This window comes from Hermetia illucens, chromosome 1 (genome assembly GCF_905115235.1).
Source record: "Hermetia illucens chromosome 1, iHerIll2.2.curated.20191125, whole genome shotgun sequence".
In the NCBI taxonomy this organism is placed as follows: Eukaryota; Metazoa; Arthropoda; class Insecta; order Diptera; family Stratiomyidae; genus Hermetia; species Hermetia illucens.
In genome coordinates this window covers 181,019,708-181,047,655 of record NC_051849.1, presented here as the reverse complement: position 1 = coordinate 181,047,655, position 27,948 = coordinate 181,019,708, and the positions used below count along the sequence as shown (strand labels likewise).

Sequence of the window (27,948 nt, the reverse complement as noted above, 5' to 3'; positions counted from 1 at the left end):
GTGGAAAATTTGCACGAATGACAGGTGTTCAGAAAAGTTTCGATAATTTTTGTACTAGATTAAAGCCCTCCAATGAAAAGGAATCAACATTTGAGCAGGTGTGTGATCCTGAAATGTGTCTAGGGTGCGTAGCGGGAAATATTTCAATAGTAGCCTTAGGAAAAGGTATTTCTGTACTCAATGAACTAAAAAGTTGAAATGGTACTTTCAACGAACTTTTTCAAATCGGTTTCAATCAGAAAAGTATCTTTTAAGTGGTGATATTAAAGGCTTAAAAATCTAAGTTCAAAATGTGTACTGTTAACACGGTTCGTTTCTTATTAAATGTATTATCTCTTCTGAAGTATTTTTAAAAATTAAAGGCGAAAACAACTTTTGTTTGCTCTTAATTAATTTTAACATTATTGTTTCTTGTAGAATATTGAAAAATTTTCTTAAATTGTTTAGTATTTATTGATTTACATTACCCCCATAAACGTTAAAATTTACTTTTCCATGCGTTTAATTAGGAATTATGAATAGCTTGCCTTGATCTGCTGGTAAGAAAATTCGTTTGTTTCCTATTCTGAAAAGACAACGCATTTTATTTTTCAGCTGTTATGTCGTTCCTATTCTTTTCCAGGAGATTGCAGAAATCCTTGGGTTCGTCATAATGAATTTTCATGTTATCTATTGCATGGTTTGATACAATGAGCCCAGAGTCGCAGTCATGTATACATACCTCTCTGTTGAATTTCCCTCGTCCTAGTTTTCCTTCTTGGGAAACTTATAAAAACCACCTTTTTCCATGTTGAGACTTTTCAAACTTCTTTTTGATTTGATGCAACATTTTCTTCCTCAATAATCTTTATTGATAGTACGGCGACGAAACCGCTAATCATGGGGCGGTTCGACGTCTAGGCGCCGCGATGACTAGGAAAATTGCTCCGCCTGCTGCAGCTGTTTCGCCACAATCTATAGCGTACGCAGCGGATGAAATGTAGCGAAGACAGGGGATGAAATGAACTGAGGATATGAATCTCTTTATCATCCGCTCCTACTACAAAATAACAGTGGGGGCAGGTATAACATTTTACCGCCTGTTGTTGCACCAGAGATTCGTCGAGTGTTTGCCGCAATTCACACACGTGACTGTGCAGCGAGTCGCAGACCAGTACCGCTTTATTACTCGCAGCGATACAATCCCGGCCATCATCAGGAAGTGTGTTGAACTTGTGGTTACCGGGGAAACTGGTGACCGAGAGTCGATTTGGGCAGAGATGGCGGAATCAACAACATCACGCCGCACTGCAGGTAACAGTTCCAGTACTCGTCGTAGCGCTCTTCCAGCTGAAGTTTCCGGTAAGGTTCGGGACGAATTCCAAAGAGCGTGTATATAATCCTTTGCATAGACCAGGTATTCCCAGGCTCTATGTATTTCAAATTAATGATGAAATTGTTGCAACTACAATCATTTGTGTATTGTGGTGCAGTTGCGGCTGACAGATTGCACGGTCAGAAGATTCGCTGTCGCGTTATTGGTTTTGGTGACCAAAGAGATCCACCATGGAAAATTCGTCTGGAACGTCGGCAGGACTCACTAGGGTGATTCAAATCAGGACTGGCAACGCCAGCAGACGGGTGAGAAATCAATTGTGAAAGTCACTCTGGACGTATCTAGATTACAACCTGCGAGGAACCAACGGAACTTTTTCAGATCTCTCAACAAATCCCAACAGAGCGTTCAGACAGTACAGTTTTCGGTGACGGAAAGGAGAAAATCTTCGGGTAGACTTTGGGGGTTACCCGCCCAGCATGCTATGTTGAGTGGATCACTTCCGAAGGCACCCGCCATGCCATAATGCCTGGCATGAATTTTGCAGTTGTTAACGAAAGGACCTTCGACGGGCCATAAACAGCTCGAAGAACTGGAGGAGCCCAGGTCTGGATCGGGTGCAGAATTTCTGGTATAAGAAATTTACCAGTATACACAGCCGGTTAGCAGCTGGCCAGGGGATTTTTCACCCTTCCTGACTGCGGGGATTACCTACCTTATCCTTGAAAAGGACAGGATGCAGGAGAATTCAGAACGGAAATCAGCCTGCTTTCTGTCGATCAAGACGAGTGTCTCTTTCTAGGAATCTCCTTCACTCGCTGTTTTTTTCGTAATGTGATATAAGATACTGAAATCATTATTATTCGCCGCAACTTCTAGCTCTTTGACCAGTGCAATAATAAAATCCCTTTCGTCAGAGCTCAATCGCAGCGGCAATAAGTAATAACTAAAGTCTGAGAAAAGTGCACTTTAGAACTGACGAGCTGTTGTAAATATCTGTTGACAGATCAGAAGGATAGTTCTTCCACTGGCGAACATGAAAGCAGAGCATATTGGGTTTGGGGACACAGTGCTACCAATGAAGCATATTAGCCAACTGTGTTTAAGATTAGCGATTAACATGCTGTCATCTTCAATACGTCCAATAAGATCATCCGATCGTCCCCACTTACTGTTACATGACTACATAAATTAAGCTCAAAAATGCACGACGGGTTATCGCGAGCCATTAAGACGGCCTTTAGTGTCCGGTGCCAACGATCCAGCATCTCATTGGGCTGTGGATAGTATGCGGTTGTCCTGTGACGTTTGAAACCAAAGAGCTTGCTTAATTCCGAGAAAAGAGTAAACTCAACTGCACTCTTTGGTCCGCGATGATTACAGCTGGTATACCGCGGGATCCATTCTCAACGGAGGGCCTCGGCACATGATTGTGTCGTAATGCCAATCAGAGGTATTACAGGAATGAATGGCATGGGTCCGTTGACTGAGGTCTCGCAGAGTAAGTAGGAGTTTGAGCCAAAGTTCTTGAGCTCGTATTTGGAGTTTGCCTTTAGTCTTCGAAGCGATGCATCGTCGATATGCAAAACAAGGAGTATCCAACGATACCGTCACATTCAGTTAGCAAATTACGAACCAATTCGTTTTCTAAATTATATGCCTACTTCAACAATATGTCTAATATATACAACATACTCCATTATATACAAAGTAAGAGGATTTTCGGGTAAAAGGCTTAATCCCTAAGTATGTAAAATGTAACTCTATGTGAAATTATATTCACAAACGTACTTATTGTATTTTTTTTCAGAACTCATTATTGAATGCTGCACTTTCACAACTTAAACTTTGTAGCCGATCACTCACTTCCAATTTTTTAGCTATTTACTTAACTGCACACCAGGTATCCTTCTGTTCGTTCAGCTGCAGTTAAGTCAGTAGTTTATATGTGAGCTATCCACTGTCGCTTTATCAATAATTCTTCATCTGAGTTGCGTGTCAACCCAGAGTAATGCGCTATTGCATTGTAAATGATAATAGTGTTTATTATTTTATATTAGAAAGCATTGTTCATAATAATGCTGTGTGAGCTGTTGATATAGTGAGTTCACAGGGGCTTAAAACGTAAGCATTCCAGATCAAGAATCTAACACTCCCCACGTATGATAATACGGCAAATTCGTTTGGTCTAAATTCAGGTTAAAAATTCATTTGCATAAGAAACCAACCAACTATGTTTCAGTGCCGACTTCCTGCGGTGTCCTGAGGAAGTCAGGAAATTCATTAAAATGGGGAACTTGGAGTGTAATATATTTCACCGCTGTAGAATTTTCTCTATTTTCGGGAAGACAAAATAAGATACACTATTGTTGCAGATCTTCGACCTCATTCAAAATTGGTTAGTCGATATCGTCCTACCTGAGTTTTTTAATGTTACTTTTAGCAAACTTCTTAGCCATTTCGATCTTTCTATCTGTTTGAACTTCGTTCCCTTCTCATTCATCTTTTGCTAATAAACCCATCAATACTAATGGAGATTTTAACACATTCCTCAAACTCTAACTACTATATTCTCTATTTTAACAATCTGCTGCATGTGTCACAACTATTGTCAACTTTAAAACTTTTTATTAAGTTAGTGGTCTTGAGTTCGCATTTAATTAATGACGGACCGTACCTATTAGGAGAAAAGTACTTTTTTTGTTGTTGCGCATATTCCTTTTGGGGCAAAATCTCTAAAAATATTTACGATATTTTTTTGGAGGACTCAGTATATTACCACCAGGATATTTTTCTTGAATTACGTAGACAAAACATTTCTCTTTCAAATTTAAACAAAAAGTAAGAGTGAACAACTTCCAGCATTAGCTATCAAAATATTTAATTTAATCATTGCTCATAGGTTTAGTGAAAGCAGATTTGTCGTGATAATAAAAACAGGCAAACTTCAATGTGTAGTAATTTTATCATTATTTCTCAATTAATGCAGTCGTACCTTTTTCAACTTGTTCTAACAAAGCTTGTAACTTATTATCAAACAATTCACATCTTATTGGCATTTCTAGCGAATAAAACGGATTTTTGAGAACATAATCCGAATACAACTCATAAATTCGTCTTAATAAAATATCCAATCCAGTTTGGTGAGGTTCTGCAATGACCATGAATTTAACACCTGCCAATGAGATAAAAAAATAAGATTTCTACCAAGCTAAGACGCTCAAACACACTTACCCGTTAAGGTCTGAAAGCAATGTAGAGTAAAAGTATCGGCCTCAAGCACTTCAATACCTGAACTCTTCGGTTCAGGACTCAATTGACTAGCGATTGCAAATAGCGGGTAGAACATACTGGCTAGGAAAATCTTTTCATTCGTTGTCATCCTGGGCCGACTAAATTTCAAATTTAGTGGATAATTGTTGGCGTCTTCTATGACTGCTTTTACGTCTCGGCCATCTTCAAGTGTTCCCCCGTTTGCCATTATCCCATTGATGGATACGAGGACATGTCCGACTGTGTAAAAAATTAAATGGAAAATAGTATATTCCGCAAATTTGTAAATGTTCCAAATTATACGATATAATGAGAATTATATAAAGTGTAGTCTTTAATAATAAAGCCAATAAAATTATCAGAAAATGGAAAAAAATCAAAAATAATGACTGACGGTTTCGTCGAGTGCAGAGGGAAGTTATCAGACGCTGCCTCACCTTCGCCCTGGGAGCAGCGTGACCGAAAATGGCTAGAGGTGGTAATTGCACCTTTTTATATATATTATTTATATAAGAAGGGGACCCGTTTTAAGTGTGACAATTAGAGGGGTATTTACATGCTCTGTGCCGTCGCAAAGATAATAGCTAGAATAATCCTGGAACACCTCAAAGAACTTCTCGAAAGCTTGATCAATAAAGAGCAGGCTGGTTTCCGCTCCGGATCCTCCTGCATTGACCACATCAACACCCTACGGAACATTTTAGAACAGTGCGCAGAAATTAGATTTTCGGTTCACCTGCTCTTCATCGATTTCGACAATGCTTTCAATAGTGCGAACAGGATGTGCATCTGGAGTGCTTTACTCAGAAGGGGCATTCTGGGGAAACTAATTGCTATTATCAGGGCGACATATGATTGTGCAAAATCTCGTACGCACTGTGATTGGAAGACGAAAGTGGCAGTGGATAGGTCACACAATTGCAGTAGAATCCACTCTTCCAAGATGGTCCATGAGCGGGTCGCTCCAAGGACACTTAGCGCAGAACAATAGAGGAGTTTTGCGAGCGTCTCGGGCAGTCGTGAAGGGAGCTGAAGCGCGTTTTAGGTAATCGCGAACGATCGCGCGTAGGTGTGGTTGACGCGCTATACCCCACCAAAGGGTGAATGGCAACCATATATATAAGTAGAGGTAATTGTCCCTTTGAGCATGGAATCAGGAAAAACTGTTTTTGTTTCATATTAACGAAGTTAAAGAATTTTTTCCGGTCAGTGATGATTTTCTGATTTTGTGGAGAATTCTTTGGCTAGTTCAGCGTACTTCTTTTTAAGATTTGTGTTGATGTTGGTATCACTTTTAATAGCGTTGTGGAGTTTGCTTCCTTGGTTTCTTAAATGCCGTAGATTTATGTCTAGCTAAGGTTCAAGTCCATTAACAGCGCCAACATTTATCCCATAGAAAGAAGATACGGAGTCATCAAGACCCTCTAATGCTTTTATAGTCAGTATTTATATAATCAAATACAATTTCATTAGACTCAGTTTACGGAAGGATTCATAGTTGAAATTAATGTCCACGCTTTGTTTACAGTTAATATATAAATTAAGAAAAGAACTAGGTATTGTTCCTTATACTGTAAATATTTTTATTTTCCTTCCGCATACAATTGTTTCGGAAACCACATGCCTCCTTCCTAATTAATTAATCTGTCTTAAACTACCCCTGTTTATACCGTAACTTTTAACTCTACTAATTACTCTGTAATTGTTTTTTATTTTTCCCATCCTCCCCATTTTTTCCGCTATTTTTTATCACCTGCTGCATACCTTTTTTACGAAGGCCATTGCGCAGTTTCCTTCATCGTGATTTAAGGTTACCTGCCTCTGTTCATATGTATCATACATATGCTTTCCGCTGCATCCAAAAGGTGTGTTTTCCGGACCCGTTTGATAACATCCACATTGTCCATCGTTACGGTATGTCCCTCTTCCACCATATGCCTTGCTACTTGATGTTTTGAGGGTCATCGCTTTTTCGTTTGGTGCACTCTGTTATGTGTTTCTCGAATCTTGTGGTCACTAGCTTCCAACTGTGAGGGCAGAGTGATGAAGGTGTTGGAGAAAAAATTCTCGGCGTCAATAGTCGGAATAACCTCTACTCCGTCATAAAAGTTGTACAGATTGTAGTGATCATGTTAAAGTCGGTTGTGTCGAGGAGATTGACTGGAAGAAAGCGGTTATTGTTTTCGTAGGCAAAAAATCTTGCTCGGACCATTAAAGTCCCAAAGACAATAATTTTGTCTTCCTCGCTCAAGGTAGTGATGACGAATGAAGAAATAGTTTCATATACATCACTATAACTGGTGTCATCGGAGAGGGGATGGGGGTACGTAAGAAATATTGATATATAGGTAATGTTTGTCTAAGGGTTGTTGTGTAGATTTAAGTTGTTCCACGACGTCCCGGCCACAGTAGATCTACTATAGGCAGTACCCACACTAAAGTGACCCCACTTGCGAATGTGCTTGTAGAAGCTTATCTGTACACATCATAGACGCTAAACAAGAAAAAGGCATAATCTTCGTCAAATCGTATTGGTAAGAGAGAGATCGGTGAGCTTTTGCTATTCTAGTACTGCGGCGTGCTCACCCATTTGGCAAAAAGTTGTTTCACGTATTCACTTATACATAAGCAAAAACTTACCGATCTCACCAATACATTGGCAAGTCCGGGCAGTATGTCGAACACAGCTGATCGGATTTTCGTTACATCTCGCTCATGCTCAAGGGCAAAACAATTTGAAATCCTGCGTACTCGCACTGATTTCCCCCCTTGAGGGGCAAGAGGGAGTGTGGTAGCTGTCTAGTATCTAACTGTGGGCCCGGCAGGCTAACAAAGAGAGCTAAGTTCTCTGGTTCGGCCCATGGTGATCGTACGTGGGGACGAAAATTGAGCAGGCCGTCGATCTATGTATGTTAGCTGTCACTCGGTTTTTGTGCACTGGGCCCTGCGTTGCTAGGCTCGTTGTAGGTTAGATAACTCAACTCAATACGTTTTGTGCCAACACTTGCAAGCACAACTGTGTCGAAGCCTTTCCGAACAGTTGTAACACGTGTACTTGGTTTATTGTTTCCTGAATGCCACACTTTAGGCAATTGTCATTGTTGATTTTACCAATCTTCCGAAGGAAAGGTTTGCTGTAGACATGGTTTGAGTAAAGCCTATTGGTATACTATTTGTTGAGATGAAAGCCGATATTTTAATGGGCAGTTCCGGAAAGATTGCCGCGAAATCTTTGCCTTTTAATCTCGACGTTGCCTGGTATTCCTCTTGCCAGCCTTCCTTGATTTTATTCTGCTCCACCCATAGAACATTCTCAGCAATGATGACTCTGATGGCTTGCTTCTCCAGAAGAGTGCAGGCTTTTTGGGTGTCTGTGATTTTTTGCTATCTTCTTTTTTAAGGTTTTGTGTAAAACAAAACCTTATTAAAATCGATTTGCTGTCTGTCTGTCTGTCACACGAACTTTTCTCCCATATGGCTAAACCAATCCGAACGAAATTTTGTGGACAGATGGGAACTATGAAATCCCACGCATACAGCGAGTGACATAAATTTATGTGCTTGAGTAAGGAGTCAAAATGTACGCAGCTAGAGTGAGACAGGACTCATTTTCGGCAACTACCCAACCCAAAAATTCAAAAAAAATCAGGAAAGTGCGTTTAGTTGAAATCTAGGCCTATTCCTATATCTGCTCAAATAAATTTTCTAATAGTATATAATCAACTTTTAAAAATTTACTGAAGAATCCCCCTTAAATTCATCATAGGACTACCAAATTGCACCAGCATAGAGGCCCACATTTTGCATATACATGCCAAATTTCATGGAAATCTGGCCATTAACACCAAAGTTATAGCAGTTAAAACTTAGCAATTTTGCGCGAATTTACTGCTTCTAAAGCCATGCAAATAAGATGTTGACGTCATAATTAACGAGAATAATTGACATTCGCGTGAAATATTAGAGTCGCATTTATGAAGAATCTACTTCTATCTAGTCTTTTTTAAGGTTTTGTGTAAAACACTTATGTGAAATTTAAGCCTCGAAAGATGCGCTATTCCGATATCTCCTCAAATAAACTTACTAATATTATATTACCAGCTTTTAGAAATTGACCGCCTCACTCGCAGTTCTCTACGAACGGTTCCACCCCCTATTAATCGTGGATATTCTCATTTCGGATGTGATCAAAATGTGTCACGCCACTAGTCCAAAGCAACATCTTCGTCTTTATTACAGCAAGACGCCGTTCATTGTCTTTTATATTCGGCCAACACTCAGAACTATAGAAAGCGGTAGACGGACGACATTGCGGTAAATGTTTGGATTTGAGACATTCGCTGATACATCGATCACAAATAACACCAGTTGTGGAATGCCACTTCATCCAGGTTGCGTTAATGCCTGGAGCAATTTCATTACACAGTTCTCCATTGATTGATAGTAGCTTTTTTGTTAGGAATAATATCTTTATCCAGAATCGCATTGACATTTGCCCAATTCACATTATAATTCCAGAAAAATGGAAAACCACATATTAAACTGCTAAGACATATTTCATATTTTCCTACGATTTTAGTCATTACTACCACTCCTGTCAGGACATAGATCATATATACAAACGGTCAAGTAGATTCGACTATTTACCATTTATTCCGTCTTTTTGTCCGAAAACCACTGACACTTTCTTTGGATCATAATCGAGCACCAGATCAATTGGATAACTGAATGTTTTCTCGTTCTCTATTCGTGGTATATTGTGATCGTGGTTGAATATGAGCCCTCCCGATTTACTAACGATGTAGACACCGTAAATAATCATTTTGTTAATTAAATTCTTCTGATTACTGCGTCTTCTATAGTCCGAAACTCCCTTGGAAAAGTAGGTGTTTATATATTTTTATGATGACATGAGAATTGTCACTTATGACAAATGAATAAAAAAAATTGAAAGCGAAGGATGGTGTGAGGAGAAGTTGAAAATGTCAACTTCAACCGGGATATTTACAGCGGCTCTCGTGCGTGTACTAAAGTATTGTATTGTCATTCTCTTTTTGTTCCTTTCACTTTGTCCGTGGACAGCTAACAATCATCAGCTGTTTGGTAAAACTTTGATCTTTGTGTAGCGCGAAGTGTGGAGTGAAAATGTTTTGATTTGGCAAACTGGCACGGTTGAATAGTGATCCTGAACGGTATAGGTTGTAATATATCTAGTTAGAGAATGGAGACTGCAAAGGTAATTTCTGTCCTGAACTTCTATTGGAGAATGATTTCACGCTTGTTTTTCAGGGAATAACATATGGACTGCTCCAGGGAGTCTACGATAGCGTTAAGGGGATCGTTATAGTTTTCTATCTGGATCGTGAAATGAACAAGAAGCCAGTAGGCAACACGAATGATTCGGTGAACCAAAGCAGAAGACCGGGAAACAATGTTCAGCAGAGATCAGAGTAAGTTTTGAATTTATTTTGGTACGACGCCATTTGAATTCTAATTTTTTCGTCCCGGGCCGGTTGTGTTGATTCTATTTTGACTCTGTTCGATGGGGTATTTTCTGCTGATGGATCGTGTCATGCTTGAATTAGATGATGTAATTGCAGAGCTTGGACACATTTCGATTTAAAGTTGCTTTTACGTGTAATTCGTTTTTTTCCTTCAACGCATTGCTTCACTTTTCGAGCATCCCTGGAGGTATCTATTTTATCACTCCACCACCCAGTATCGTCTATTTTTATCAGAAACTGGGTACGCTCCAATCCCCGGCTGAAGCTTCTTTACAACATAATGTTTGAGGCGGCTTTGTTAATTCTTAGTAAATTTTGAAGAATTGCTCGACATTGTACCCTGAAATATGCGTAGCTTTAAAGTTGCGTCATTTTCCAAATCAGTTTGAAGATACGTTGTTTATTTTAATGCTCGAAAAATTTGACTGAAGGTCTTAAGGTCATCTTCCCATTATAATTATGGAATTTACTGAAGCAAATGAAGTTTTATTAACACTTACGGCTGACTGAGCTGATGTCACCATTTTAGTGCATTTGGTTACATTGATCTAGTCAAAGGAGATATTTTACCTATGTCTGAAATTATCCTTGAATTTTTCGAACCTTTTTGACCGAAGTAAGCATTATCTATGTTACTATTTTGTTTTCTGGTGTTAAGCCTTTAATCTTTTATCCAGGTAGGGAAATATGCATTGGATCAGGTATGTAGGATTGCGTGGGGCACAGGTCAAGTTCGTATTTTGATCGTTTTCATTGCTACCCTCTCTGGATTGGTTTCTGCCAAAGGTCGGCTCAAGGGTCCACTCTATTCAAAAGAGGGTAGTTACTTCAAGGATTAAAATTAATTCTCTGGAATACGACATAATACATAAATAGGTCAAGGGAACATGTGTTAATTAATGAGTCGGGGAATTGCATGGCTCTAGTTTCGGTTCAAAAACGTTGGATCGATTGATAATCTCCAGGTAATATTGTTGAATGCTGCAAGGCTATGCGGTTTTCTCTAATGGCTTTCCATAGATCTTAATCGACTTTATCAATACTTTCTTTCCCAATTTTTCCACCATCCAAAGCTTATAGAGAATTGGCTATTTCTTCACTGCAGTTCGTTGTTTTAGCTTGTGATGATAATAGTCTCACACACATGTCAAAATCTTTTTTTTTTAATTTCGGTTGATCCTGTCGCTTGGGTGAACGTGTCAAAAATCAATACTTGGATTTCTCGTCTGTAATTTTACCAAAGGAACTGCGATCAGCAATCTAAATCACGTTTGTTGTATCTTTGCATGCGTTTTTCCATTCCCATTTAATTTGCGGTTGATGCGAAACTACGAGAATTTTTTGGGTGAATATATGCTTTGAACCTTGACACATAAGCTGCGCTCCAAGTGCTTGTCGTATGAATTAATTTAAAATTCGAGAAAAGCACATTCAATCTAGCATATACGATCCGAACAATCGACACTCCAGTAGATCATACGATATTCTCTTTTTTATTTTACTCGCTGATCGTGTATTTCAAAATGAGAATAGAATAGTGAAAAAGCCCTCGGGGCTTATAATCTGATACGCATTGTTTGAGTTAATCATCATCATCATCAACGGCGCAACAATCGGTATCTGGTCTAGGCCTGCCTTAATAAGGAACTCCAGACATCCCGGTTTTGCGCCGAGGTTCACCAATTCGATATCTCTAAAAGCTGTCTGGCGTCCTGGGCTACGCCATTGCTCCATCTTAGGCAGGGTCTGCCTCGTTTGCTTTTTCTACCATAGATATTGCCCTTATAGACTTTCCGGGTGGGATCATCTTCCTCCATACGGATTAAGTGACCCGCCCACCATAACCTATTGAGCCGGATTTTATCCACAACCGAACGGTCATGGTATCGCTCATAGATTTCGTCATTGTGTAGGCTACGGAATCGTCCATTCTCATGTAGCGGGCCAAAAATTCTTCGAAGGATTCTTCTCTCGAACGCAGCCAAGAGTTCGCAATTTTTCTTGCTAAGAACCCAAGTTTCCGAGGAATACATGAGGACTGGCAATATCATAGTCTTGTACAGTAAGAGTTTTGATCCTATGGTAAGACGCTTCGAGCGGAACAGTTTTTGTAAGCTAAAATAGGCTCTGTTGGCTGACAACAACCGTGCGCGGATTTCATCATCGTAGCTGTTATCGGTTGTGATTTTCGACCCTAGATAGAAATTGTCAACCGTCTCAAAGTTGTATTCTCCTATCCTTATTCTTTCTGTTTGATCAGTGCGGTTTGATGTTGTTTTTTGGTTGGTCTGCGGTGCTGACGTTGCCACCATATATTTTGTCTTGCCTTAATTGATGTGCAGCCCAAAATCTTGCGTCGCCTGCTCGATCTGGATGAAGGCAGTTTGTACGTCTCGGGTGGTTCTTCCCATGATGTCGGTATTGTCAGCATAGGTCAGTAGTTGGGTGGACTTAAAGATGATTGTACATCTTGAATTTACATCACCATCACGGATCACTTTCTCGAGGGCCAGGTTAAAGAGGACGCATGATAGCGCATCCCCTTGTTGTAGACCGTTGTTGATGTCGAATGGTCTTGAGAGTGATCCTGCTGCTTTTATCTGGCCTCGCACATTGATCAGGGTCAGCCTAGTCAGTCTCGTTAATTTCGTCGGGGTACCGAATTCTCTCATGGCCGTGTACAGTTTTACCCTGGCTATGCTGTCATAGGCGGCTTTAAAGTCGATGAACATGTGGTGCAACTGTTGTCCATATTCCAACAGTTTTTCCATCGCTTGCCGCAGAGAGAAAATCTGATCTGTTGCTGATTTGCCTGGAGTGAAGCCTCCTTGGTATGGGCCAATGATGTTCTGAGCGTATAGGACTATCCGTCCTAGCAAGATAGCGGAGAATATCTTATAGATGATACTCAGCAACGTGATACCTCTATAATTGCTACACTGCGTGATATCTTCCTTTTTATGTATGAGACAGATAATGCCTCTTTGCCAGTCGTCAGGCATAGATTCGCTGTCTCACACCTTGAGCACAAGTTGATGAACCACTTGGTGAAATTGGTCGTCTCCATATTTAACCAATTCGGCTGTAATTCCATCGGTTCCTGACGACTTATGATTTTCAAGCCAATGAATTGCACGAACTGTTTCTTCTATACATGGGGGAAGCAGTATTTGTCCGTCGTCTTTAGTTGGCGGGACCTCCAACTCGACGATGTTCTGGTCGTTCAGTATTTCATCAAAGTACTCAACCCATCGCTCCAATATGTCCATTCTGTCGGAAATCAGATTTCCCTCTTTGTCTCAGCAGGATGAAAACGAAGTGTTGGTAAAACTTCCGCGACTGGTGCGGTTGCTCCATGCACTTTTCGAGTTCACAGATCTGTTGGTTCTCCCAGGCTTCCTTTCCGTGTCCACCCAACTACTGGCCTATGCTGAGGATATCGACATCATGGGAAGAACCACCCGAGACGTACAAACTACCTTCATTCAGATCGAGCAAGCGGCGCGAAATCTTGGGCTGCACATCAATGAAGGCAAGACAAAATATATGGTGGCAACGTCAGTACCGCAGACCAACCAACCAACAACATCAAAACGCACTGGTCAAATAGGAAGAATAAGGTTAGGAGAATACAACTTTGAGACGGTTTACAATTTCTATCTAGGGTCGAAAATCACAACCGATAACAGCTACGATGATGAAATCCGCGCACGGTTGTTGTCAGCCAAAAGAGCCTATTCCAGCTTACAAAAACTGTTCCGCTCGAAACGTCTCACCGTAGGGTCAAAACTCTTACTGTACAAGACAATGATCTTGCCAGTCCTCATGTATTCCTCGGAAACTTGGGTTCTTAGCAAGAAGAATTGCGAACTCTTGGCTGCATTCGAGAGAAGAATCCTTCGAAGAATTTTTGGCCCCCTACATGAGGATGGATGATTCCGTAGCCTACACAATGACGAAATCTATGAGCGATACCATGACCGTCCGGTTGTGGATAAAATCCGGTTCAATGGGCTACGGTGAGCGGGTCGCTTAATCCGTATGGATGAGGATGATCCCACCCGGAAAGTCTATAAGGGCAATATCTATGGTAGAAAAAGAAAAAGAAGCAGACCCTGCCTAAGATGGAACGATGGCGTAGCCCAGGACGCCAGATAGATTTTAGGGTTATCGAATTGGTGAACCTCGGCGCAAAACCGGGATGTCTGGAGTCCCTTATTAAGGCAGGCCTAGACCGGATTCCGGTTGTTGCGCCGTTGACGATGACTTTGCATTCATTTTTCCAATGTAACTTGCGGTTGATGCGAAACTTCGAGGATTTTTTGGGTGAATATATGCTTTGAACCTTGACACATAAGCTGCACTCCAAGTGCTTGTCGTATGAATTAATTTAAAATTCGAGAAAAGCACATTCAATCTAGCATATACGATCCGAACAATCGACACTCCAGCCGATCATACGATATCCTCTTTTTCCTTTTACTCGCTGATCGTGTATTTCTAAATAAGAATAGAGCAGTGAACCAGCCCTCAGGGCTTATAATCTGATACGTATTGTTCGAGTTAATGAGCTTGACATAAATATTTACATTTTAAAGCATTTTCACTTTCTTCGTTGGCTTTTGTGCGTTTCGGTTGCTGGGTCGGTTTTACTCAATCAGATTCCTCACTTTTCTTGAACATTAATTTAGTTCGAGTAAAGTTGAGACGGTCTCAAATCAGCAACTAGAGTATCAAGCTATCGCTGCTCCGGTCAGTTTTTTTTGGTCGTTTAATATCGACTTCAATGTTCAGACCACTCTTAGCTAGAAAGTCTTCCACAAAAAGTATTACGTGCCCAAACCATCGAAGTCTCTCGTGGAATTTTTTTTTGATGAAGGGGTCAACCCCAGTTTGATAGTGGATGTCCTCGTTTCGGACTTGACCAGACCGTGTTCTACCACAGCACTCGATACTTTGGGAACGCTAAGACAACCAACGCTTCGATATTGTTTTTTTATTTGAGATGGTTGTTCATGCGTCGATCGTAAAGAAGACTATTTCATAACGTAGTTCACCTTTAGTTGATGGCATCGCTATAAGATACCTACATTGCTTAGTTTTTGGCAGGTCGTTGGCCATAACAGTGATAGTTTCGATTAAGGTTCAATTTCAGATCGTGCGATCACTACCATTTTGGACAAGTTGGGGCAGATTAGCTTTCCCGTGAAACGCTAGGGAAACAGTAATGTGTGGGCCGCTGGACGTATGGTTCCGCGTGATGGTGTTCCTGACGAGCAAAATAATAACATTGTCAAGGGAAGTCGCACTGCCTCCTAAAAGAATTATTGTGCCCCTTTACTGATTATACACTGCGCGATAAAAATTTACGTCCACCTCGAAATTTCAAAGATTTTGTTTTGAAGAATGAAAATATTTTTAAGTTTTAAAGCATTTTGAAAAACCTCTGTACATACATTTTTATATGATTTCGACTAAAAATTCGGATCTGACAAAAGTTTATGTCCACTTTAAAGAACCGATTTTTTTACAATAGAATTCAACAATAACAGAAAAGAATAATTAAAATATTTAATGGTCAATTTGACTTCAATGATTCCCAATCAATGTAAATATACCATCTTTTAAGGAGCCAACTAGATTTTATAGCAAATTTTGGCAAAATCTACCTATGCTGTGAATATGAAAGCTTTGAATTCATCAACTGACTCATACTTCTTAAAGCTTGGGTAAATTTTGCACACAAGACTTTCTCAGATGTTTTCTATAAAGTTACAGTTAGGAGATGGTGCCCACGAGCTGCGTACACTTATTCGTTTTTATTGAAATCAAGTTTTAGTCACATGGCTACAGTAGATAGTGGCGTCGTTTTTCCGGTAAATCAAAAGAATACGTCCAAAGCGCTTGGGAATGGGAAGAAAGTTTCGTTTTCCGATAGGAATATAATCACCGCAATTTATTTTCGATGTGATAATCACTACATTAAGAGTTTCAAGTGGCAGAAACGCGTGTGACATTACAGTGTACGTAGATATCCTTAGCTTCCCCACGCAGCAGTTAAGCATACAGTGACCAGTTAGTATTCTTGGTTTAAACAATCTTTCGAGCGCTTGAGATCCTATCTCCCTATGAGCACCCTGAACTGATTTGGTAAAGTTCCCTCAGCCGTTCCTCTTCACTTTTTAATGTCGCGGGCATGAATTCATTTCTTACTCCACAGCTGGCCCGTATATCGGCGTCGCTGCTCCTTTCTTGGCCAGCTCGTCCGCTACTTCATTGCCTTCTAATCTTATGTGGGATGGAACCCAGAGTATCCAGACCGACCATGTTCAGTTTGTTAAGGCATCCCCATACCAGTTTGTAATTTACCCTAAAAACCTTAACAATCACTTCTCTGTCGGTTAGAATAGCGGTGTTCTACTCCCTATGGATTTTTTCGAGGTTCCAGGAGGCACATCTTCCGCGTGAAATATTCTGCTGTGCTTACCCATTGGTTCAAAATTCGTTTTCCTTGAACAAATAATACTGGCACCTGCTCCTTCTGCTGTAAGGGATTCGTCAGTGTACCAGGTAATCATTTGCTGGTTTAAGCCGTATGTCAATGCCACGCTCTCCTAGTTTGCTCTGTTGCTCCAACGTGTTTCAAACTTCTTACTGAAGTGAACACTTTTTGTTATGTTATCCATTGGGGTCAGTAATTCGGGATCTCGCCAAGAGAGAATATCGATTTTCCTTCGATTTAGGCAGCTCACCACCTCACTGGTATTCCCGGACATTCTGAAGATCGCCCTCCTTGCCTGCATTGCAGATGAAGAGGAGGTAATCTCAAAAGAACCTTTAAGGATGCTTTTGGGCAAGTTCTCATTGCGCCACTGATACACACGCTAGCCAGTCTTTGAAGGTTGCGTAGCTTCTTGGCTGTTGTGCCAAGTTTATCATTGGCCTTACTATTGCAGTGTATATCCAGTGCAGCATATGCGCGACATATGCTTTGGTCTTGTTGGATTGATGCACAGGAATGCCTTCCAGTACCAGTTACTAGTGATTCTTCGTCCGGTTTGGATTCTGTCATATAGGGTATCCTCATAATTGCCCCTATAGGTTACAACAATATCGACAGCGTAACCCTGGAGCTGTATTCCAGTGTTTTTTAGCTCTCCTAAAAGTTCATCATCTACCATGCTCCACTTAATGGTGATAATACCCCACCTTGTGAACAGCCTTGAGTAGTGTTCATGGCAATAGAATTTGTACCTGTCGCCACTTCTATTTGCTTACTCTCTAACATTCTGCCCATCCTAAAAGCCAAAATGTTTCCTACTTCCTTACGATTTCGGGCATCTCGTATCTCTGTGTGCGATGTGGTATCGAACGCTCCATCCATGTCCAAAAATGAGAGAAATCTGAGAGAATTAGGGTAAAAATGATCCTTTTTAATCCCTTTCGGAATACTCTTGCCCGTCCCTTATCTTCATCATCAACGTACTGACGTTGCTACCATGTATTTTGTCTTGCCTTCATTGATGTACAGCTCAAGATCTCACGCCGCCTGCTCGATCCGGATGAACGCAATTTGTACGTCTCGGGTCATTCTTCTCATGATGTCGATATCGTTAGCCCGTCCTTATGCCCTTGGTATATATCCCAAGGCTATGCTGCCCCTTATTACTCGTAGGAGAGATCCTAAGCTAATTTCAATACGTCTCTGGAGTAGTGCTGGGTGATTTTATTATTTTTAAGATTCCCACTGCCCATCTTACTCTAGTTTCCGAGCATACCTATTTCGTTAGTTTCCAGTTCTTCTTTCTATCTTTCTTTTTCGTTGTTGCGGTGTCAGGCAGAATATTATCGCCTTTCGTCCGTGGGGTAGAACCTCGGGAAATGAGTTTTCAGAAGCAGACGTATTTTGTCTTCCTCATTCTCGGTAAATGTCCCATCTTCCTTGTTTAAATAGACAGAAGATATTGCTTTGTCTTTGGCTATAGCTTTATATAGCCTGGATGCTTCTGTCTGTGTTGTTCTATTCCCTTACAGACTTCTTTGAAGCTTCGTTTCGTTTTGCTTCCCTGATCGTTTTGCTATACGTTTTCAGTATTGTTTTGTACCTCTGTCAGTCCCCGGTTTGTTTCGCCGGATTGAAGAGTTTTTGCACGTCCTTGATAAGCAGAAAGAGACTTGCCGAGAATGAAAGGGGAGCGGTGTCCGCCGACAGATACAATTCCCGGTAATGAGATAGTGTTCTAACGCGATTCTAACACTGAGAATATGATTCTTGTTAATTTGTTAGTTGTGTTGTTTAGAAAGACAATTCATAGTATTAGAATCGTCCCGCATATAGAGGCCAAAAATTCTTCCGAGAGTTTTCTCTCAAGTGCAGCCAAGAGTTTGCATTTTTTTTGCTAAGAACCCAGATCTCCGAGGAATACATAAGGGAGTCAAGATCATTGCCTTGTGCAATAAAAGGTTGAGACGTTTCTAGCGAAACAGTTTTTAAGGTTTCGTGTAAAACAAAACGTTATTAAAATCGATTCCATGTCTGTCTGTCACACCTGATTTACTCGAAAATAGTTAAACCGATTGTCACGAAATTTGGTGAGAAGGTATGGTCTGAATCCCTTTTCATATAACAAGTGGCAAGAGTTTGTGCTCAGTTTAAAGAGGGGCTCCCCATATATGCCAAAGAAGCGCGTACATTTTTTTTTACAGAATATGGTCGTGTGGCCAAAGGAAGGGCTCGATTATTACATTTCGAAAATGATTTTATTTGATGATCGGATGAAACGCAGGAGAGTGAGGGTTCAAAACATGTGCCGCAAAAAATGAAAAAAGCCTTGTTCTTAGAACGTATCCAATTAAAAAATCTGGAAAAGATCACAGTGATGCATCTATACGAAATCTGGTCTCAAAATACATGCAATTCTGTTATCTGCACAAATAAAGTTGATCATGGTATGTTATGTTATATTTAACAAAAAAAATGCTCCCTACCCGCATCCTAGAACTACAAAATTATACAATACATAATTTTGAAAAATTTGAATGCAATCCAATATTAACAAAGTTATGGAAAGTAAAAGTTTTGCATTTCACGTTTTGGGTGATCACGTTGCCACCATGTACTTCGTCTTGCCTTCATTAATGCGCAGTCCAAGATCTTACGCCGCCTGATTCACCTGCGTGAAGCTAGACTGTATACTTCGCATTGTTCTTCGCATAATGTTAATATCGTCAGCATAGGCCAGAAGTTGGATGGGCTTGAAGAGGATGGTGTCACTTGCATTAACATCTGTATCGTGTATCACTTTTCTCAGGGCCAGTTCAAAGAGCATGCATGATAGGGTATCCCCATGGTGAGTGATCCTGCTGTTTTTATCTGGCCTCATTCATTGGTCAAGGTCAGCCTAATCAGTCTTATCAATTTCCTTCGGATACCGAATTCTCGAATATCGTTTTAACTTGGCTATGCTATCATAGACGCATTGATTTCGATGAAAAGACGGTGCAACTGGTGGCCATATACTAACAGTTTTTTCATCGCTTGCTGCAGAGAGAAAATCTGATCTGTTGCTGATTTGCCTAGTTGTCTGGAGTGAAGCCTTTCTTGTATTGGCCAATGGCGTTCTGGGCGTATGGGGCTATCCGGCTTAACAAGAAAGTATTTAGCAAAGTGATACATCTATAATTGCTGCACTGTGTGATATTTCTCTTTTTATGTATGGGGCAGATAGGGCTTCGTTGTCAGTCGTCAGGCAGTAATTCGCTGTCCCACATCTTGAGCATCAGTTGTCGCCCCCATATTTAACACATTCGGCTGGCACATTAACAAGATTATTACACTATTACATAATCTAAAAAGAATACGATCACGTGTAACATCATTTAAACCCGGACGAGCAGATCCTTAGACTTATCATAGGTAAAAACGTTAAATTTAGTCCTGCTCGTTGTAATGTCTCTTTAACTTCATCGCCTTTGACGATCCTGGGTGTTGTCCATCATGATTAATGCTTCTTCGCATAACAAACTCAATTTGGATATCGACTTTCATAAAAATATTCTTCGCATTGTCGGTTGATTGAGGCAAAATATTCGTGTGCACAACTTCGTTCATCATAGCTGCAATCAGTGTTACATTTCTACATCTATTTCGATGTAAATTTGATTCGGAATGTTATTTCTGATCCCAATTTGGCTTTGATGAATGTTGGGTAGTTTGCCATGGCTGCAGAAAGTCATGAACCGTTTACCATTGTCATTATAGCCTTTAAGATCGTGTTTCCCCATTACATGTTCGAACAAGGTATTACCAGAGCCTACTTCAGCATTTAGACCAGCGATTACGGTTGTATCGTCGCCTTTGGGAAACTCAGCTGCTCATAGAAAGCTCACCGCTCCTCTGTAACTCCTCTCCGTTGTTATGTAACTCTGTGCTATTGGGATGTTCCTCATTCTGGACCGAAATATCCTAGGATAAGAGAGCGGCTCCCAGGATAAGAGAGCGCGCCTAGCACCAGATTCATGCTTCCTTCTGGCAAGTTTAGCAGAATACAATAATACAGTGCCGTAAGAGGGTGGAGTTCTTTCTAGATTTCCACTACTTTACCGCGGAATATTCAGCCCATACCCCTGGAATTTCCGCTGAAGTGGAAGCAAGCAAGCATTTTTGGGTCTCGATACCATCGTCTGCGAAAATTTGAGAATTGGAAATTGTAGCCCACAAATCTCCATCTCTTTAGTTGCTTTTTACGAGAGCTAGGGAACACTTTGAAGTGAAGTGAATTTTCAGTCTCATAGGGTAATCATTAACTCAAGACTTTACTATAGTTTAGTTTTCCTACCTCTGTTCTATCGTTTGACCATCCCTTTGAGATGGGTATTAGTTGTATTTTGAAATTCTTTCCGTTTTGCTGCTAAAACTAGAAGTTCAATATTGACGTTTCTTTCTCCATTATTATTGTTAGAGCTGGACGTCACTCCTCAATGGTAGGCTAGGAATTGGCCGAAATAGGGCAAGCCTTGACTGTATCATCTTTCAACCGTACAGAGCCTTCATGCATATCAATGTGTTGTAAAGTCCCAGGTATGGACGCAACTAGGAAACTAATCTGTATGTTGCCACTTTTGGAATGTTGGGCATATGGTATAGTGGTTCCTTAACTTTGCTCTTGCCGCTAATTGCAATGTAGGCGTAATCTAGTAGTTACCAAGCATGCTACAATAATATACGACCTATTCAAGGAGATTAGTTGATTTATGTGTTTCTAATAATGTTTGATTTAGAAAGAAGTATCTGCTTTTAGTTTCGCTTATAATTTCCAATCCGAATAGCAAGTTATACGCTGTGGCTTCTCTCTCTCTCTATGATTTGCGTAATCATAGCACTCGACATAGACCTACGTTAAATTATTGACGCCAAGTAGAGAAATAAGTGGCAAACCGTTAGATTAGCTGCTTGGCTCTTTGAGAAATGAGCAAAGGTTGGATCCCAGTCGACGCAGATTTTTTAATCACAATATTTTTCTCGAAGATGATGTATCAACTCGTCCAAGAAGTGCAAAAAAAAGTGTTTACATCATAAATAAACTGCTCTATTCTAGTAGTTTTCTTGGATCCATTCATGTCTAGCACAGCTTTTTGAAAGTTTTCGGTGAAATCTCGGCGAGCTAGGATGAACTCAATGCTAGGCTTGTTGGGCAGTTCTCTGTAATTCTATATATTGGCTTGTGTTGTTGTTAAGCTTTCATATCTTAATTATAAGAAAAGTTTGACTAAGCATCGGAAATATAACCGCCTTTTTTTTCCAGGGAACCAAACATAATGAAGCGGGTTGTTCAGTGCTGCGCATTGAACGGAGGCATATTCTGGCTAAGTATTGTTGTTTTCGAATATGGGCTATTGCCCACTATGGAGTTGCTCCTTAAAACCATTTTCGGCAGTGGATCTGGTTTAGGATCGATGTTGTGGAGCTGGATGCATCCGTTTCTTTCGATCATCTTTCAAATGATATGGGTCCTGCCGCTGTTCTTACTGAGTAAAATTGTGAATAGTTTATGGTTCCAAGACATCGCCGACTCCGCATACAAATTCCGGAAAGGGCGGCCACAACCAATTGTGGCATTTAGTAAAATTATCGCAGATACGCTTTTTAGTTTGCTGGTGCAAGTGCTCTTTCTGGTTCAAAGTATGCTAGTGAGTTTAATTCCCATTAGTTATGTGGGCACAGCGCTAGCATTTTTACACATAAGCCTTCTATATTCCTTGTATTCATTTGAGTATAAGTGGTACAATATGGGCTGGGAGTTACACAAGAGATTAAGTTTTATCGAGAATAATTGGCCTTATTTCTTGGGTTTTGGCATGCCTTTAACAATTTTGACGCAAATGCCTAATTCGTACATAATTAGGTAAGTTGTTTCATTTCATGCTTCGTTTTCAAGAGTTTTTATGAAAACATTCTCTCTTTCAGCGGATGTGTATTTTCTATTGCTTTTCCGATATTCATCTTGAGCGGAAATGAGGCGAATCCATTTGTTGGATCATGGTAATAACAGTTTAGCTATTGATTGAATATCGAAAAAATTAAAATCATTTCTCCCAATTTCAGTGATTTTCCATTAAAGTTGTTCTCACCTGTCGTTTTCCTGACCAACCTCGTTTTCAATCGATCTGTCCGTGTACCCAGACCACCGCAAACAAAGTTAGTGACGAAAACTTCGGCGCGATCATCACCAATGAGAAGGTCCACTTCTTCTATGAGCTCACGGTAGCGCATTCTAGGTGTTAGGAACTATGTAAAAAATATGCAATATTTTTCATGCAAATCATTTATGTACATAATGGACTAGGCGGAAGCAAACTGCGTACATAATTTATCACTCGTGGATATAATATATAACTTTGTTTTTAGAGGTATTTTTTATAATAACAAATAAAAGATTTTTATTTGCTCTTATTGAATCGATCATGATTCGATGAGAATGAGAATGCGGCAATGAAAATTAGCATATATGTATTTTGTATGTATTAAGGAAAAAAAATACAAATTGAATCTATTTCCTTTTTAATCTGTTCGTTCAAAATACGTATCTATGATAACTATGGTTAGTTGAAATTATTTTACCATGAAAAGAAAATGGGGTATGTATATTACTGTTCTAGCTAGGAACCTAAAATCTGGGTTCGTGTAAGTAAAAAACTTGGAAGGATATCTGGGTGAGAGTAGGGCAGCTACCTTTTGCTTTAATCAAATGAATTGCGGTGTAATTCTTAAAGGCGACCAAATTATGCACTCAGTAAAATTTCTCACATTTCGTGACATGCGATCTTGTTCCGAAAATTACTGACACACAATGAGCAATGATGGCTGGACGAATTTTCTGGAAACGCAATACGCACTAGGAAAAAGCTTGAGTCCAATTCAAACGAACATAATCTTAGATAGTAAGCGCTATAGAGGTAAATGGTGTTTTGTAAGTTTTTGAAGTATTGGGATACGATTTTCTTTTTAAATATTTTCAAGCTTGTTTTGAGTTTGGTGTGTGAACTTTTTGATTATATACGAATTTCGTATTTATTTGACTAAGCAAATACCATTGAATATAACACGGTGCTTGAGATGGTTATTTTACCTTGAATAATGCTTTCATTTCGATTTTCATTGCCTCATTCTTTCACAGTGAAATCCAAGCAGAAAGCAAAAGCTTAAGTCATAGATTCTTTAGACGTCACTCGAACAGAACTAACTTGGATTGAATGCCTTTTACTTAAATGCAATTTAATAATTTTTTATTGTGCTATCTTGCTGGCTAGTGAATGGTTTAGTATTTTGACAACGTGGATTAAAAGAATGTGGTTTTTAATTTAGACATACGAATAAGCTTTTCTAATACATATGCGATATGCAGTAAGTAGTTTTTTGTATTTTTTACAACATAATGATGAAGTTAATATATACACTTGTATTTTGCAAACAAAGTGGTTTTGATAGACTTCCTTACACTTCAATTAACTCTATCTTAACTGACATTTTTCTGATTGGTCAGATCAAAAATAAAGTCAATCGTTCATATGGTGTGAAGTTATATTCAGGCAGCATTAAAGCTACTTGAAGTGAATACGGGTCAGCATGTTGCATGTGGTGTAGTGACCGCGGCTTTGCGACGGGAGCCGAATCTCATTCGCATCTTTCCGAATTAATTTGCTCAAATAATGCATTCCATAATCTGCATTTACCATAATGTTCGCCGCAGATTGCACATTATTGAATGCATTCTTGCGAATTGATATTGACAAGAGGGGAATGATTTGCCGCATCCTTAGGCGCACGCGCATGTTGCTGCAACATGAACTCTCGCAGTTCAACAGAGTTCAAGACGAGCGTAGCGGCATGGGGACCGGTTCATGAGTGGACAGTTGGTCAACGGCCGGTGGGATTAGGAAAAAGGTTTTGGGTGGCACCTCGAAAAGTGTGAAAGGAGGACTGTGTAGTTTCGTTACTTGCGAAAAAGCACCTAAAACGCAAACTAGGTGAATTGTCGATGTTTTCAGTAATCTCTTAGAAGATTTAATTATGAAAATGAGTTTACATTAATTAAAATGGACTACGTTTAGGAACTACTCAAAATTATTACTACAACGGTCGAAAACTACTATAGTTGACAGTGATTAACAAAAATGTGCGTTTAGAAAACAAGAGACCCATGGTTTCAATCTCAAAATGAAATTTTATTGATCCAAATGTTTTGTCGGTGAATTCGGCGGGTTTTATACTTTACCAATGGTTAATTTCATTTCTTAATCAATGATTGTGTGTTTGAGGAGATCGTTCCGTTTTTTTTCGTCCTAAAAGAAAATCTACGGAAAAAAATGCGCAATGATAGATTAGATTGCTGCGTTATAAAATTTGAGAAAACGTTTACTAATTTTTGAATATTGGGGCAACGTTTTGTTGACGCATTTTATGTGTCGAGCTCCTGCCAAGCGACGAGTATCTGTTTATCTCATTTATTTTGCTGCAGAACATCACAAACAATGCTCATTTGAGTCGTTTATATCCATTTCGTTGCAATATCGTCGGAATAGTAGGATCGGATACTGGATTTGCTGTGGATAATCGCAACCGAGTGGCTGTTCGAGCAAAAACTGCTGTATCATCTAAAATAGATTAAATACATTTTACATTTCGAATGGGGAAAGGAAAAATATTTGAATGAATAAAGAAATTAATTAAGCAAATAGTACGTAAGTAGCCTAAATATTTTATCCACAGCGGTAAACGAGGCAATCACCACTACATGCCACGCCGAGCTCGGAGTAAAGCATCGTTTAAATTTTATTTTGATTTGATTTTTTTTAAATATATTTTTATTTTTCATTTTCCTCTTTCTTTGATCTATTTTTTTGGATTTATGAGTATAGCATGAAATGGAAATAATTTTTTTTTTGACTTGAGGACCCTTGAGAGCCCCACTGAGACAAAAAATAACGGTACCAGTCTATACCAAGTGCATGGCTTAGCATTCATACTGGTGGATGCAAGACATACCCAAATCTCCACCGACCTAAGGAGTACGGCACCCGTGCTGAAACCCAACACCACGCCGAGGCCCGAAGGTCTCTTCTCGCTTGAGCATAACCACGACCCTCATGAAGCTCCCAATGGGGGGGGGGGGGTGAACGGGAGTTCACGTGAAGTATGAGAGTTCAGGAGCTATCTCGATTCCCATGGTACCAGTATACCCCTCGTGAGGTTTCGTGACCAATTTGTCACTTCAGATGAGTCCCCGTGCAGGCTCGGGTCTGATCGCCCTGATTAGGTCTTTGGAGCATTCGCCTACTGCATCACGGCCGGCAAACCAAAGTGAGTACAGCGTCCCTCGGTGCCACCACTATGGCGGTTCTCCTCGGCCACTTGGTTTTGGTTTGGCCGACAGGGTTGCCGCCCCATCTTCCTCACCGCCACCTCTGAACACCCCAACGGAAGGACACTGAATCCGCTTGGGGTTGGGTTATAGAAGAGGGGGTTGTGAGCAACCGGAATTTCTAGGCCAAGCACTGATGATCCTCTTAAGGCGCTCATAACTGAACAATCCACAAGAAGCGAGTGGGCGGCACTGCGAATGCGTACAAAGCCCAGGAAGCCGTGGACTGGAGTGGATAGATAACCCCACAATCCGGGTCGGTTTTGCTCGCACAAACAATGTAAGAATAAAGCCGGACGCTCGCTACAATCTCTCGCAATTCACTTCAATTATTTCCGGCGAGTCCTTCGGAGCGACTTGTAGTATTAATTTTTATTTTACTACAGTAAATTAAAAATTAAATAATTTAAAAACTATTTCATTTAAAATTTTATTCATAATTCAAAAATTTTTCATGTGAAATTGTATTATTGATTTAAAATTTTTTCATGCCTCGAAACAGGCAGGCATCGCCTTCTTCACACGATGACTTGACTGTGAAGTAGTCCGGGTATTTTTAAACCGGCCACGTGGCTGGCCACGCTCTCTCCGGGTGCCTGGTATGGTTCCGTCACAGGAGATTCGTTCAGTAGTCCGGCCTTTTGGGGCTGGTGACGTTTATTTCCTTCCGGGTTCATGATTTTTGATTCCTCCATGACTTCGTATGCCCAATTATATGAAAGTTCCTTTTACACCCTAAAACAGCGTTGGGAAACTTTCCTGTACAAAGTATGCAGTTTGTGGTTGTTATGCTGCCATTTTAATACGGAATAACTTGGATGAGAGGTATATACGTCAATATCGTTTCCGTCAACCCTTCTGTCGCAGACGTCGTCATCGTAGGGGGCTATTACATCGATTACAGCACGTCACTGGGGCAACTCTATTCAACTGATTGTTCTAGTTCGGATGCCAGACTACTCACTGGTCCAAGCATGCTATATTGGCTTTTATCTATTGGCTACTGGAAGGTCATGAATATAATATATAATTAACCTCACTGATTAAAAAAAGGATGATGATTAAAAAAATGCTGACATTTCTCCCCAATGGAACTTTGTTCGTTATGGCAATGAAAATGAACAGAAGCCTAATCGGTGATACTGAATTTTAAGGTTTCAATGAAATATTTGTTGACGTCGACAATTCATTTCAGTTTTTAATGTGGATGTATATTTGTTTACTTTATTTTGTTTTTCTAGCAAAGTTTCGTTAGGGTTGACCTGTCGCTCTTCATAGGAATCATGCCCGACATGCATCCTACCCCTGACATCATCCTATGGATATGGAACATCATACTCAATAGGATGTTAGCGATGCAGTGCCATCATGTCCTGGTAAACAACGGCATTCATTCCCCAAGGGTTGTCCTTAGCCTAGTAATAAGTGCTCCAGCCAAGTGAAAATTTTCCAATATGCTGATGACCTTCTAATTATAGCCTCCCGGGAGGATGCAGAAAACATTCTTCGACTATAGGCAGATCTCTTCATAAATCAGTTCAACTTCTTAAAGTTTCCCGTCAGCCTGGAGAAGTCATGCACGATAGCTTTTAATCGTTCTCGCCTCGATATTTTCAGGCTCAAGATCAACAATGTCTATCTTGAGCATAAGAAGTCAATCACCTTCCTGAGAAAGATCATCTCCGCCTCTTTTACTGCCAAGGTGCGCATTAAGGCGACCAGGGTCATAAATTTTGCCATCGGCCGCCAGCTGAGGACTTCAGCCTAGAGAAGGTCTCAAGTTATTTCGAGGGACTGTTAGACCAATCCTTGACAATGCCTCCTCTTCAGTATTCGCTCCCAAATACCTTCAGAAGAAAATCGAATCTCTTACGGCGGCTTCCCTGAGGCGTTGTCTTGGCCTCATGAGGCGTTCTCCAATATATACCATCTTTGC

The 27,948-nt window shown here is 40.2% G+C and overlaps 2 protein-coding genes across 4 annotated transcripts; one reads left to right on the top strand and one right to left on the bottom strand.

The window, feature by feature from the left end:
- Positions 1-4,261: 4,261 nt before the first annotated feature.
- Positions 4,262-9,527, bottom strand: LOC119653059 (trafficking protein particle complex subunit 4). The gene is made up of 3 exons (XM_038057541.1): positions 9,236-9,527; positions 4,550-4,828; positions 4,262-4,490 (listed from the first exon to the last, which is right to left on the bottom strand). Exons 1-3 carry the CDS (start codon positions 9,408-9,410, stop codon positions 4,285-4,287), a joined length of 660 nt encoding a protein of 219 aa, XP_037913469.1. The 5' UTR covers positions 9,411-9,527; the 3' UTR covers positions 4,262-4,284.
- Positions 9,528-9,637: 110 nt separating this feature from the next.
- LOC119653045 (etoposide-induced protein 2.4 homolog) lies at positions 9,638-23,156 on the top strand. 3 transcript variants are annotated; one of them, XM_038057511.1, is made up of 5 exons: positions 9,638-9,824; positions 9,878-10,038; positions 21,897-22,496; positions 22,559-22,633; positions 22,697-23,156. In XM_038057511.1, exons 1-5 carry the CDS (start codon positions 9,810-9,812, stop codon positions 22,857-22,859), a joined length of 1,014 nt encoding a protein of 337 aa, XP_037913439.1. In that variant the 5' UTR covers positions 9,638-9,809; the 3' UTR covers positions 22,860-23,156. The 3 variants fall into 3 exon arrangements, with proteins under 3 accessions (XP_037913439.1, XP_037913457.1, XP_037913447.1); XM_038057529.1 differs by lacking the exons at positions 9,638-9,824; positions 9,878-10,038 and adding an exon at positions 15,975-16,115; XM_038057519.1 differs by lacking the exons at positions 9,638-9,824; positions 9,878-10,038 and adding an exon at positions 16,026-16,167.
- Positions 23,157-27,948: the final 4,792 nt, after the last annotated feature.

What these genes read in the sequence shown, in the direction of transcription:
- LOC119653059 (XM_038057541.1), bottom strand. Translation starts at nt 9,410, where the DNA reads ATGATTATTTACGGTGTCTACATCGTTAGTAAATCGGGAGGGCTCATA. An exon ending in ACAAAAAGACGGAATAAATG is followed by an intron (nt 4,829 to 9,235) that starts GTAAATAGTCGA and finishes TTTTTTACACAG; the next exon opens with TCGGACATGTCCTCGTATCC. An exon ending in TTGCTTTCAGACCTTAACGG is followed by an intron (nt 4,491 to 4,549) that starts GTAAGTGTGTTT and finishes TCTCATTGGCAG; the next exon opens with GTGTTAAATTCATGGTCATT.
- LOC119653045 (XM_038057511.1), top strand. An exon ending in CCTAATTCGTACATAATTAG is followed by an intron (nt 22,497 to 22,558) that starts GTAAGTTGTTTC and finishes TCTCTCTTTCAG; the next exon opens with CGGATGTGTATTTTCTATTG. An exon ending in AATCCATTTGTTGGATCATG is followed by an intron (nt 22,634 to 22,696) that starts GTAATAACAGTT and finishes TCCCAATTTCAG; the next exon opens with TGATTTTCCATTAAAGTTGT.